The sequence below is a fragment of the Zingiber officinale genome, chromosome 1B, assembly GCF_018446385.1.
Source record: "Zingiber officinale cultivar Zhangliang chromosome 1B, Zo_v1.1, whole genome shotgun sequence".
Classification (NCBI taxonomy): domain Eukaryota; kingdom Viridiplantae; phylum Streptophyta; class Magnoliopsida; order Zingiberales; family Zingiberaceae; genus Zingiber; species Zingiber officinale.
The window spans coordinates 168,619,795-168,632,529 of NC_055986.1; the positions used below are offsets into that span (position 1 = coordinate 168,619,795).

Below are 12,735 nucleotides of genomic sequence, written 5' to 3' on the forward strand. Positions count from 1 at the left end.
TATTCACACCCCCCTCTCTAGCCGCGACCATCGATCCTAACAAATACCTCCTACCTAATTATCATAATTTACTCTCTTGGTTGTCCCCTCGGGGCGGTGCGATGGTTAAGACATGGGGTATTACCATATGAGGTCTTGGGGTCAAAATTTGGCGTGACCGAGCATAACCTCTCCCATGTCTTGGCCATTTGCACTAATGGCTAGTAGCCACCCGTGATTTTCCTCCTCCGTGTTGGCCTAGGGACGAGTTGGCGGGGGCACTAGGGGCGAGCGAATTGCCTTTTGCCACATAAAAGGTTTTAATGAATAACCTATTTTAATATTTTACTATATTACCCTTAGTTATAAAAAAAAAGATAGATCCGCTACCTTAGCGGCCCCCTAGTACCGGCCCTACCCTTAGTTATAAAACCAACTATACATAATAATACTTATAATAATAATAATAATAATAATATTATTATTATTATTATTATTTAAACTCTACATTTTTTTACTTTTTCTTTTTTACTTTTTCTTTATTTTTATATATTTTTTAATTTGTTTGTTTTTTTATGTTTTTTATTTTCCTATTTTTTTTTATTTTTCTTTACTTTTTAAAGTTTTTTTAATTTTTTAATTTTTATGTTTTTTATTTTTTTAATGTTTTTTTACATTTTTATTTTTATTTTCCTTTCTTCGTTTTTTTAATTTTTTAAAAGTTTTTTACAATTATTTTATTTTATTATTATTTTTTACATTTTTTTAAATTTTTTTGTTTTTTTTAAATTTTTTTTACTTTTTTATATTTTTCATTTTTTTTTTACGCTTTTTTTTGTCATATTTTTCTCTTATCCGAGTGTATTTTGGATAAAAAAAATTCGTTAACCTCGGAATCAAGAAAAACCTTAATTTTTCGAAGTTTTTCGATTCCTGGTTACATGTCCCTTTTGCTCTTTTGCTGACGTATCAGATATGGAACATTACTCGGGAATCATCGATTACTTAAATCAAATAAGATTTTATTGATAACTTTAGATGGATAATCAAAATTATCAAAAATAACTCCCAATCAAACGCACCCTTAATATTAGTGAGTCACCTTTTAAATTTTAACTCGTGTGTATGTATATAAGGGGTAAATAACATGCACACTCATTTCTAATTCACTAGCGTTAAAATCCATCGCTTTCTATTTTTTTTATTTTAAAAAAGTCTGCTTAATTCATCATGCGACTTATTTATTTTAGAGGATATAAATAATCCTTTTTAAAAAAAATAGTGTACATATAATCCTAATAAAATAGAGTGTCCATATATTTAATGAACACCATGATTTCACTGAGGAACCCACCTATCTATGCCATCACATCCTTTTTACAAAAACATCAGAAACAAGTTCTAAAACCCCTTGGGGCTTCCAAATACAAACAATAAGATTGAGTAAACTAAAGATCCGCTTCAGCAATTTGTCCAGTTCAGAATGGAGATATTTTGGGCGAGAAAGATTATATCATCGCAATGATTGCGACTCTAGTAGGATGTTTGTTGCAACGTTGACATCATTTTCTGCATGTGTGAGCGCTCGCCTTGCAGAATCCCTGTCGAATCCCATAGAGACCAATGTTGCTATCGATGCCTCCGTTGAGTCAGAGTGATTGCGTTCTAGTTGAGAAGGATAACCACCCTGTAACCACACGGTAAACAATGACTTGGTTGGAAAATAAGACATGATCGATCAGCACAGGAGAATATACTACAACTCATGGTCACTGCAACAATATCACATTGCTTGAACTTTAATTGAAAACAATACATGATACTTTTTGAATGGTTTAAAATTACATTATGTGCCACCAAAACAAGCGAAATTTACAGTTCCCGCCCACATGTAGCATCAGAATTGTGGCTGGCACTGGCACCGTGGGCCTCCGCATGGTTGCAGAGAATAATTTTTTTTTTTATAGTATCGATTTTATTATTTTTTATATGAATATAAATGCCCCATTTTATTTTATTTTTTGCATCGGACCCTTCAAAATCTAGGGCCGGCCCTATCGAAATCGTATCATTCTAGTCTAGACCTAAACTTTGGTTGAGATTTTAAATCATGCTTTTTAACCACTAAATTTTAGGCTTTTGTCTTCCAAACTACATGGAAATGACTTGATGCCAAGATGGGATGTCAAAATTAGCCAACTCTTAGTGGGTTGCAAATTTTATAGTTAATTTGGATCAGATGAATAGCAATTCTATTCTATGGGAATTGCTTTGAACAAGGGTTGCTACTTCCTATAAAGAACAAACTCGTGGAATTGTTATTCTCTAGCTATCCCTCATTATTTTTTCCTACTCCATTCTTTAAGTGCATAATTTGAATAGCAGGGGAGGTCGAGCAGAGTTATTGAGCCATACAAACTAGACATGTCAAACAAACCAAGTGGATCATAGGGGCAAATTGGGATGAACAAGCAAACAAGGCTAGTCGGTCAAGCAGATTGACCAAGCAGATTGGGCATGCTCAACAAACAAGTGAACAAGACAAACCAAAGGAACTATTGTTTATTACTTAGCGAGATTTTATCATTACCGAGAGAAATTCTTTATTTATTACTTAAACATCTCTATAAATTAAATCTAACATAAGAATAAAATGATCCAAGGATAGAGATGCATATTCCAATTGTATCTCCAATTAATTCTCCATATCCTGAAATAACTATCATATTCCTTATTATTTTCATTTCATGAACCAAACATAGCATTAGAGTTATACTCCCATCTTTAGTAACTAATTTGACAGCCAAAACAGTTACCTTCACTTAGACAACATTTTTCTTTCAAGCTCCAAGGCCCATACTTAATGGCATGTAAATCATTATAAGCTAAACTGTCTGACTTGGATGAATATGAATAAGTAATAAAACAATTGACATAAACACAAGTTTTCAGATGATGAACAAAATGAATTGTTCGAGAAATAGGACTAATCAACTCTCAATAAGCATTTTATGAGAATAGGTATTTACCTCCTCCATCTGATGGCCAGGATATGGTCGCATATTCCCAGTAGCATTCCCTCTTGCCAAGATTGGTGATGAACCACTTGAGGGCAAGGGTAATCGTGAAAATACTGATAGAAATGCCTCTGGAAACTGGAAAACATTTAAACAAAATAGATCCTCATGTATAACTGTAACATACAAAATGATGTAAAGAATTTCAAACTTATTGAAGAAATTTTGCATTATGGACCTTCAATTTGCGGATGCCAAGCACATTGAGGCGATATAAAGACCCAGCGAGCAAACCACATAAACCAGGTACTATGGATCGTTTCCAAGATGAGAAAAGGAGCTGAAGATAAATATTATGCTTATTCAACATCAAGTGCAAAGTTAAATCATCTACAAAACAAGGAAACTTCAATATTAAAACTCACCTGAAGGCCAGCTAAATATATCAATGATTTGTCAGTAAAGTTTAGCCCAAATACACGAAACCGGGATGAAACTGGAATGTCAAAGTAAAAGGGTAGAAAAGCAGCAAAAATAAGGCCATATGGTCCAGAAGCAAGTTTACTCAGCGTCTCTGCAATGAAGGGTCCCCAATCAAAATAAGAAGCATCAGTCAATACAGCAGCTCAAACAAGACAAGTGCAAGTGTCTATTATTAATTTATTTTTTCTTAATATATATTTATGTGTGTGTGTGCGCGCGCGTGTGTGTATATTCTTTAACAAGAGCTCAGAGTTAGAAAGACACTGATAAGGTTGATTTCTGAACACCAACAAGACCAAATACAGTCACAGGAAAACTCAGAAAAAATATTCTTCAAAAAGAACATATGTTTCATATAGATTAGAGGTACCAAATTATGGAAATTATTGCAATCAAAACCACAGAAAAAGAAGCAATATCTGCAGGCAGATTTATTAACTAATGAAAGATTTATTCTATTAAATCTCTCATCCTCCCTATTTGTAGTGTTTGAGTTTAATATATTCCACCCTTTTCAGGTGTATGCACTGTCAAATGAGTTTCATCTATTTTCTTGGACTCACAATCATTCACTATGAAATTCACTGCTAGCCAATTCCAGCATATACTATATATATATATATATATATGTGCTTTGGTTAATTTTTTTGGTGAAATTGCACAACTATATGGAAAAGTAAAAAAAAAAAGGGGAAAGAAAGGCTGTTCGACTTGCCAGATTATTCCAAGACCATTCTAAAGCAAAGTCACTTTAATTTTGGCATGGAAGCTATTAAGCTCTCTAAGCTCAGCAGATCTAGAGGGTGGATGAATGCGACAAGGCTCTCCAAAGGATTGCAGAATTCATCTTGTTGGCCTTTGATGTTGTAATCTATTTCACTTTTAAATTCATAAATTAAGCATGTCAACAAAAAAGAATTGGATCATTTGTTTCCAATTTCCTTACATTAATCAAACATGTAAGTTATACTTTTCAAGACTTTCAATAGCAATATACTGATTCCATTTCCTACAATGAACCAAATGTGACCAAAAAGGGAATGATGATAGAAATATTTGTACTGAATCCTATAAATTCAAAGAGGAAATTGCCACTGAGAAATAAATTTATTCGACTAAAATAAAAGCAAAGAGAAAGAGAAGGAAAAAAAGAAATGTAAAAAATTGTTACCAGTTAAACAATAATGTTCCTAAAAAAAATGATGTCGCTGTCAGCGTTTACCTTTGAGGTATGCTAAAGCTAGAGCCTCCAGTATCAATGACAATAATATAGAGAATATTATGAAGATCTGCATATCAACTATCAACAATAAGGCAATAAGGCAAGATGGTCAAAAAAAGAAAGATATAAAATATCATTTAAGTTGATGGTCTACAAAAAGCATGCTTCAAATTCCATAAATTTACAAGCAAGTTCACATATAATAAGTTCACAAGGAATTCTTACCGTATGTTTATTGGAGCCTATTTGTCTCTCAAAGACCCTAAAATAATAAAGCAGGTAAAGGCCAAAAATCATCTCAGGTGTTGATGAGAAAGCAAAAGTGGAAGCAATGAGCTTCCATAGTGGGAACTTTCCAAATATGTCCTGCCATAGGACATGTAGATAGGTTGAATAAACTTGAAAATATATTCAACAACATTACTAAGATCAGATTAATTTGAGAAGGGAAGATCTGTCAATAAAATGATATGAAAAATAATAATTGAATATTAGAAATATGATCAACAAAACAATATTAAAAGTCAAGACACATATAAAAAATATTCACAAAAAAGAGGAATAAGATAACATTCTGATTCTCATGTAGTTAGTGCTCCTTTGCCCATTAAATCAATCATAATGTTTCCTATGTCCTGGACTACACAGCTTCCTCTTCTACCAAATAGGAACATAATCAACAACCTCTTTGCGAATTCATAAGTTAGAGATCAACTCAAGCTGCAGAATTTATAACATTAGCAAACCACCCCTCTCCGCTGAAAAGAGTGGAATTATGTAAAGATACATGGTGTGATAACATTGACAATAAGTATCAACACAACCAAACCAGCATCATTTGGATCAAGCTAATAAGATAGGTTCTTGAATTTAAAACCTTATACCACCCTCTGTAGATCAAACTGATACACCAAGAATGCTGAAACAATAAAGAAAAACTACCAGCTTCTTCAAGTTGTAAAACCCATCCTTTTTATATCATATTAGGGGATGACTAAGGGTGCTTTGACCTATCCCTCTTTTCTGGATATCAAGACCTTTTATTTGTCTTTCTTTGACTCCCTCACTAAGGAACTTTAGGCCTTTGACTTGACAGAATTTTCCATCTCTCATGGTAGAAGCAATACAATGGACACTAGCCCTATTCCCCTTCAAAGAGAACAAGATAAAAAACATAAAGAGATGCAAGATAAACATAAAGTGATTCCATGTATAACTAGTCAACGATGATAATTCAAGCCTATATAATACAACGGCAAAGAATAAACAACAATCTGAACAAATTGTTGCCAGCAAAGTCTAAAAGTTAACAATCGTCATGAACTATTCTCCTAGTAGTGACAGTAACAACACACAAAATTTAACCTCAATTCTGATGCTCTACGTGCATCAAAAAAATTTCTCCAACAAGAAAACTCACTTCTCTACCAGCTCTTTACTCTTCCACATTTGCTGCTCTTGCTCACTTCCGAAGATGAAAACTTTGTACAACTAAGACAAAATATAAAAAGCACAAAAAAGCTCTCACAACCAGCCTGTTAGACCCAAACAACATGCCTGTTAGACCCAAGGCAGACGATGCGAGGCCACTTGCCCAAACCCAACAAGAAAGTCATAAACTTATATCCAATTTCCAAATTCAAACAGAATGGAAAGATGAAAAAATTGCAATAGATGGCATAGAATTAAAGAGCCTTCAATAGCCACATAAAATAAATCCGGAAGAAGAAAAAAAAAACATTGAGATCCGCCAAAAAAAAAGGGGAAAACCTGATACGACAATCCGAGCCTGAGAGAACGACCCTGAATACCGGCCAGAACCGTGAGGAAAGCGCTCACGACCACGATTGTCTTCGTCACTGGAGCATTGTCTGCAGAACAGAAACGGAGGAGGGATTAAAACATAACGATCAAACTATCGACTAAACCGAATCGAGATCGTACAGGACGGGAGTGGAATAACGCTTACGAAACCCAGAAGGCCCGCCGTTCATCTTCCTCTATAGCGACGAAGAATCCGACGGAGGCGCCGAAGGAGAAACCTGCCGCAGAAAACTCTAGAGAATCGACGACGACGGTTCGTCCAGCGCGGATATGTCTTCTCCGGAATGAAACGTTATAATGCAAAAGGATGTTGATATATCGGCCGTTATTTATTACGCCACCAGGTCCCGGTATATAATTAAAAAGGCGCTTCCTGGTTAAAATTACGAGCCCTGCCCTAGACGCCGCCGTCCCTGATCCTCTCCTGCCGCCGCGCTCTCTCTCTCGCTCTCTCTCGTGCCCAAGCGATCACTCATTTTTCAGCTTTATGATCGGCATTGGCTGCTTGTAGTCGCCATCGCAGCGAAGAACTTTCTATTCGGTTGCAGGAGAAGGCGATAAAAAGTAGGAGATGCCTTATAGCGCGCGGCCGATGATGTCGCTTCTGGCGTTCACGGGGTTGAATTTGGTCCTCGTCAACACCATCTCTCCAGTCTACGACTTTGTCTGCTTTCTTCCCTATTGGGAACGTCGGGTATGCTCGCCTCCTTAAATTCTTCTTCTTTCTGTCAATTTTTTTGAAAGTTGATGTGTTTCGGCCAGGAAATCACTTAAGCGTTAGGTTGAACTCAAAATACAACAAGAAGGATCTGTGTATCCGAACTAATGCGTGTATCCTATCACTGAGAACAGTCTTTGTTATCCTAGTTGAAGTATTCAGTTTAAGGTCATACCTTCCGCATTTCATTCAAAACTGTTCGGCATCATGCTATTCTTGTTATGAAGTACAAGCATTATTGGCTTCTTCGAAGAATTGAAATTGATAGGAGTAAAACATAAACTGATAATTGAGATAACGATGAGGCTCAAATGGAGCTCTTGGCCCCTGTTTTTATTAAAATTACGTTTTTATTCTTGTATCTAATTTGTTTTAGTATGAAATCCCTCGTCTAATTTGGATCAGTAATGATCCATCTTTTGTTTAGGGTTTAGATATCTTGGTAAATGAACTTGACATATTAGCTTGCAGTTTCTCATCTGCAGTGTAAAAATGTGGATTATCTAGACCTTGGATAGAAATTGAGTTCCTTTCAGGTAGAACATTAATAATTATATCCTAGTAATTAATGTTGATTAAAGCCATGATTTCCCCTCCGATGGCATCTCTAATCCTTCCTTACCAGTAAAGCAATCAAGATGTGATTGGTGAGGCATTGCTCTTGACCATCTTTATTTTGTAGTTGAAAGTGGTCATAGATTTATGGTGATTCAAAAAAGTTCAAGTAGGTTCAAGTACGCATCTTTGTTTGAAGATAGGATTTTTCTTATCATACAGGTCATACAATGTTATAGCATTCTTACAAGGACAACTACCCCTATAGCTATAGCATTCTTAAAGTCTTCTATCTTTTTCTTTCCGTAAACTTATCAATCTTCATATGTTCTTACCTTAGGTAATACAGCAAAAACAACGATCATAATGATACCCCAACAATTCTGTCATCCTTGCTGTGACTATCAATCGACAGAGTTTTAAAAGTAGCATGTTTAAGTTATTTTGAAAACACTAGATATTAAAAGTTCATATAGTTGCTAGTCAAATTTTAATACACATGCTTCCCAGAGTTAGATTGCAGAAAGTTGCATTAGCTATGTCATATATATATCGCATACTTATTTTGCTCTCTTAACCTCTGTAGAGGGAACGACGGCTAAAGGAGCGTGAGGATGCTCTCCCAAAAGTTTCTCAAGAAACCTAGTTTCTTCTTGATTTGGAATGTGAAGAGAACTTGCATGCAAGTTTTAAAGATTGAACTCCTTGGAAGAGGCCTCTGTTCATGCCTAAATCTGAGGAGCATTTGTAACTATCGACATCGATTCCTATTTGGCGGTTCTAATTCTTGAATTAGGGCAAAATGTTAAGTAGGTTAATCCAGAAGCACACCGTTTCAAGTCTCTGTCAGAAGTGTAACACAATAAACTTTACATTAAGATTGAATTCTTATAATTATTGTTGTCAGAAACAAATAATAGATGATCAATTATTGATATGGCAAAAGAATTTAAGTATTTGTTTGATCCAAACTGCTCAATCAGCAATTCTTTCTACATGCTTAAACATCAACTGATCAACATTAGAAGAGCTGTTTCAGGTACAATATGTATCGTTCAGTTCAGTGTGTAACAAATGCATCATTAAAATAAAATGGTATGTCTACCATGTACTCTACTAGCAAAGGGAAAGAAGGAATTAGGCCAGATCACACAATCTCTAGCCTGTATTTGAGGGGTCAACGTTTGCCGATGAGGAATTCTACCATGATCACAGATACTTTCTTGCAAGGGCTCGAACTTTGGTGTCGAAGTGTGATGATGCAATGCGCGAACCAGGAAGGTAAAGTGGATTCAACAGGATCTGTTCATGTGGAGATGAGAGAAACCTGATTAGTACTTTCTTAATTCTCGCTCGCATTCTAGTATACTTGCATACAATTAGCATGCATTGCTCGCATTGCTAAGTATAATACAGGATGAGCAAGGGAACTAAAATAAATATAAATCCAACATGAACCTATCCCTAAGTGAACTGATGATTCATTTCTGAAGCCTGCTAATTAGGATCAGATTTCATCCAATAAATAAACTGATGATTCGTTGCATTGCAAAACTTCCGAAAATACGCTGACAAACACTCTAGATAACTATGTCGAAAGTCTATCTCATTCAGAAGCTTCAAATGCTTCCATCCATAGTCATTGAGCAAAGTTGCTAGTCGATATTATATTGCTAATTTTATGAAAATCTATATTGCAAATCAACTATGTAAACCATAAGATCAACTATGCCATTAAGTCTCTCTCACATCTTGCTAAACAAAAACTGTACTACAAGCATATATTGACTTTACCTATTATATTGCATAGTGCAAGTGCTTCTAAGTCAACTATTTGGAGTTGGATATATGGGCAATATACCTCCATTAAATTCTATGCATTTTTTATAGCGTTATTGCTTATTACAAGTAATATTTAGATCTCTTAAATTATGTATAATCATGTTAACTACCAATTGCACAAGACAATTAATGATTGCCATGACTAACACAATCCCTGATCCTTTTCATCCAAGCATTGGGACGACATTCAACAGTAGCTGTTTATATAATTCTCAAATTAAGACCAAAGCCACAAACTGGTCTGTTATATCCAGTGAACAACTTATTCTCTTCTTTTCCATCACAAGATCAGTTCAATGAATTGTTGTAATGATATAGCAATAATTGAAGTCCATAACTTGTTAAGGCTTCAGAAAGTTCAAAATATAATGGAAGCTAATTATGTTGATGGGCATAAGTAGTATTATCTTTGTTGACTTGCTTTTTATACATGGGATTTTGTTTGTGTTTCTTTTTTATGCCTGAGCAACCATGGAACTCTGTTAAGTTCTATATACAATTTTATGAAAATAAACAGCTTCTAGATAATGATTGTTGTTATCAATTACTTATAACAATTTCCACCTTAGGAAGGACAGTCTAAATTAAACTAGAAATAGAAACTAAAATGGATGCTATAAAATTATCACCTTTATGTATAGCTCCTGGACCTCTTGGAAGAAGCTCTTTATTCCATCCTCATTACGAGAATCATGTAATAACATAAATCTAGTGTGTATGAAGTTGGTTAAAGTGCACAAAAGTGAAAAGCAAACCCCATAGATCAATAATATAACCTAAAGAAATGTTCTAATAGAATTCAACTTTCTAGTCATGATTTTGCAGAATTCCTTTCAACATTTCCAAGGTAACTATGAATGGAAAAACAGAAATTGTGAAATGTATCAGTGAATATTGGCAGCCTAGACAATTGATTAATTAGGAAATTTTATGCACTTTGCTTTCTCATTTCTAGAACAAGGTGGAGCAACGAAAAGGCATTTTTAAGAGTTCTATTAAATTGTCTACTAAGAATATTATTTCAATGAACTGTCATTAGGATATGACCAGCTGTAACGTATACAGACACCACAAGATCATTGAACTTATCCACTGCCTTCAAGAACCTGCAATCACATAAGCACTGAGCGTAGGTCATTGTAGAAGACAGTAAGGATCAGTTCAATCAGTGTACAAACAGCAAACAAAAAAAAGCATCATTACAGTGACTCACATAGCATTTGTGGTCCATGCAAGGTCTTCTACAATATCCAAAGCTGCATGTAGAATGAACTGATGCTGCTGAGAAGCTTCTTCTTTCTGACATATATAAATATCTAATATATAAATTTCCATTGTGCATATAATTAGCAACGACATTAGTTAACTCGTACAAAAACTTGTCAATGATCTAATGAAAAAGATTGATATGACAGTAAAACAAATTCTTTGTGCACAAAAACAAGTGACCAATATAAAAGAGAAATAAATGCACTTCAAGCGTCAAAATGGAGAATCTTACATAATGCTATGCACAAAAAAGTGTTGGATTGTCAAGGAAAATTGCCATTAATCATTCTTCGCCAACTAAAATTGGGTTTGGCCCAATCCTTTATTCAAGATGTCTCTCATTGAATATATGGAAATTTTCAGTGAGATTTTATCAAGAGTGAGTGTGAAGCATGCAATGATCTCTTAGTAACTAATTTGAAAAACTAAATTTTATATTCTTTTTTATGAATAAAAAGCTAGTAGACAAATATTCACCAATGCCTATATAAATATGTAAAGGAAGAGAATATGTACAGCAGTTTGTTGCGGATGAGGTGATCCACAGGACACAGAATACAATATAAATATGCATACCTACAATCTGGAAGTAATAAAAAACATAAAAGAAAAGGATAGTTTAGTGCGTAAAGCTCTCGCCAATGTGGGGTCTCGGAGAAAGATCTATTGTACGCAATCTTATCCTTCTTTGCAAGAGGTTATTTCCGAGACTCAAACCTATGACCCCATGGTAGCAATTTTACCATTGTGCCAAGCTCCCCTTCTATAAGTGAACATTCTTGACCAAGAGAAAGGAGGGATATGTATTGCACAACTTTCAACCATTAAACAAATGGTGATTTAAGAAATTAGCCCTTGCTACACTGATTGTGTGGCATATAGAAATAGTGCCATGAGAGAAATTATTGGTGGAAATAGTATCACTTTACTATCAAAATACAAGTTGAGTAGAGGAAAAGGTGGAGTACGAAATTAAAAATCAAAGTGAGAGATAAAATGAGAAACCAAAGATAAGAAAGATGGATACTTTTGCTGCGGAGCCAACTTCAGCTTCGTAAATTGGAATATCATGTCTACTGACGATAATGAAGCATGCCGTACCAGCCATATCAAGAATCTATAATCCAAGACCTGAAAGGCAGAGCAGTTTTGCAAAATCAATCTCTACTGAAAAAGGTTTCCTTCAATTTCAAATTCCTTGATAAAAGAATTTCACGAGAGGATGTAAACCCTGTTTAAGCAAGCATACCCCAGAACATGTATGCACAACCAAATAGTCAATCCAATGTTTAAACAAAATCAGATCTTATTTCATAAAGTAAACCCTGCTTAAACAAGCACAACTTTAGGCATGTATACGCAACCAAAAAGTCAACCCAATGCCTAAACAAAATCAGATCTTTCGGTGGAAAACCACTTGAACGGATAAGTTCAACTAAATTATCCGCCCAACCTAAGAAGACTGAACAATATCCAGGGAGAGACATACCTCGACGACAACAAGAAGACTGAAGCCACAGTAGGGTCTACCCGGAGGGGAGTCTTCTACCACCGTTCAAAAGGAAGAAGGAGATCGGGAGTGGGAAAATGGGGATCTGAATGAGGGAGGGATTTCGCTGTAGGGAGGAGACGGGCTTGAGATCCCCTTCCTCCAAATCGCAATGGAATGCGAAGGAAACCCCGAGTGAACCGCCCCGGTTCAGTTGAATTAATCCGACGAAGTACAAACTGACCCGGTTCAGAGCCAAATCAACATTGGTCAAGCCGATAAAGGCCGGGTAAGTCCAAATTGAGCCCATTTCTGGCCCAAACCCAAACTAACCCAC

The 12,735-nt window shown here is 35.3% G+C and overlaps 2 protein-coding genes and 1 long non-coding RNA gene across 3 annotated transcripts; 1 reads left to right on the plus strand and 2 right to left on the minus strand.

The window, feature by feature from the left end:
• Positions 1–1,199: 1,199 nt before the first annotated feature.
• On the minus strand, positions 1,200–6,816 carry LOC121990853 (rhomboid-like protein 20). Its single transcript, XM_042544916.1, has 8 exons — positions 6,671–6,816; positions 6,472–6,572; positions 4,927–5,067; positions 4,702–4,768; positions 3,422–3,570; positions 3,235–3,336; positions 3,009–3,134; positions 1,200–1,666 (listed from the first exon to the last, which is right to left on the minus strand). The coding sequence occupies exons 1-8, from the start codon at positions 6,693–6,695 to the stop codon at positions 1,493–1,495; spliced, it is 885 nt and encodes a 294-aa protein (XP_042400850.1). The 5' UTR covers positions 6,696–6,816; the 3' UTR covers positions 1,200–1,492.
• Positions 6,817–6,913: 97 nt separating this feature from the next.
• LOC121990883 lies at positions 6,914–8,692 on the plus strand. Its single transcript, XR_006114683.1, has 2 exons — positions 6,914–7,219; positions 8,385–8,692. It is a non-coding gene; the product is annotated as an uncharacterized LOC121990883 (long non-coding RNA).
• Positions 8,693–8,795: 103 nt separating this feature from the next.
• On the minus strand, positions 8,796–12,598 carry LOC121990872 (trafficking protein particle complex subunit 2-like). Its single transcript, XM_042544930.1, has 6 exons — positions 12,399–12,598; positions 11,937–12,040; positions 10,854–10,939; positions 10,685–10,746; positions 10,270–10,355; positions 8,796–9,100 (listed from the first exon to the last, which is right to left on the minus strand). Exons 2-6 carry the CDS (start codon positions 12,015–12,017, stop codon positions 9,008–9,010), a joined length of 408 nt encoding a protein of 135 aa, XP_042400864.1. The 5' UTR covers positions 12,018–12,040; positions 12,399–12,598; the 3' UTR covers positions 8,796–9,007.
• Positions 12,599–12,735: the final 137 nt, after the last annotated feature.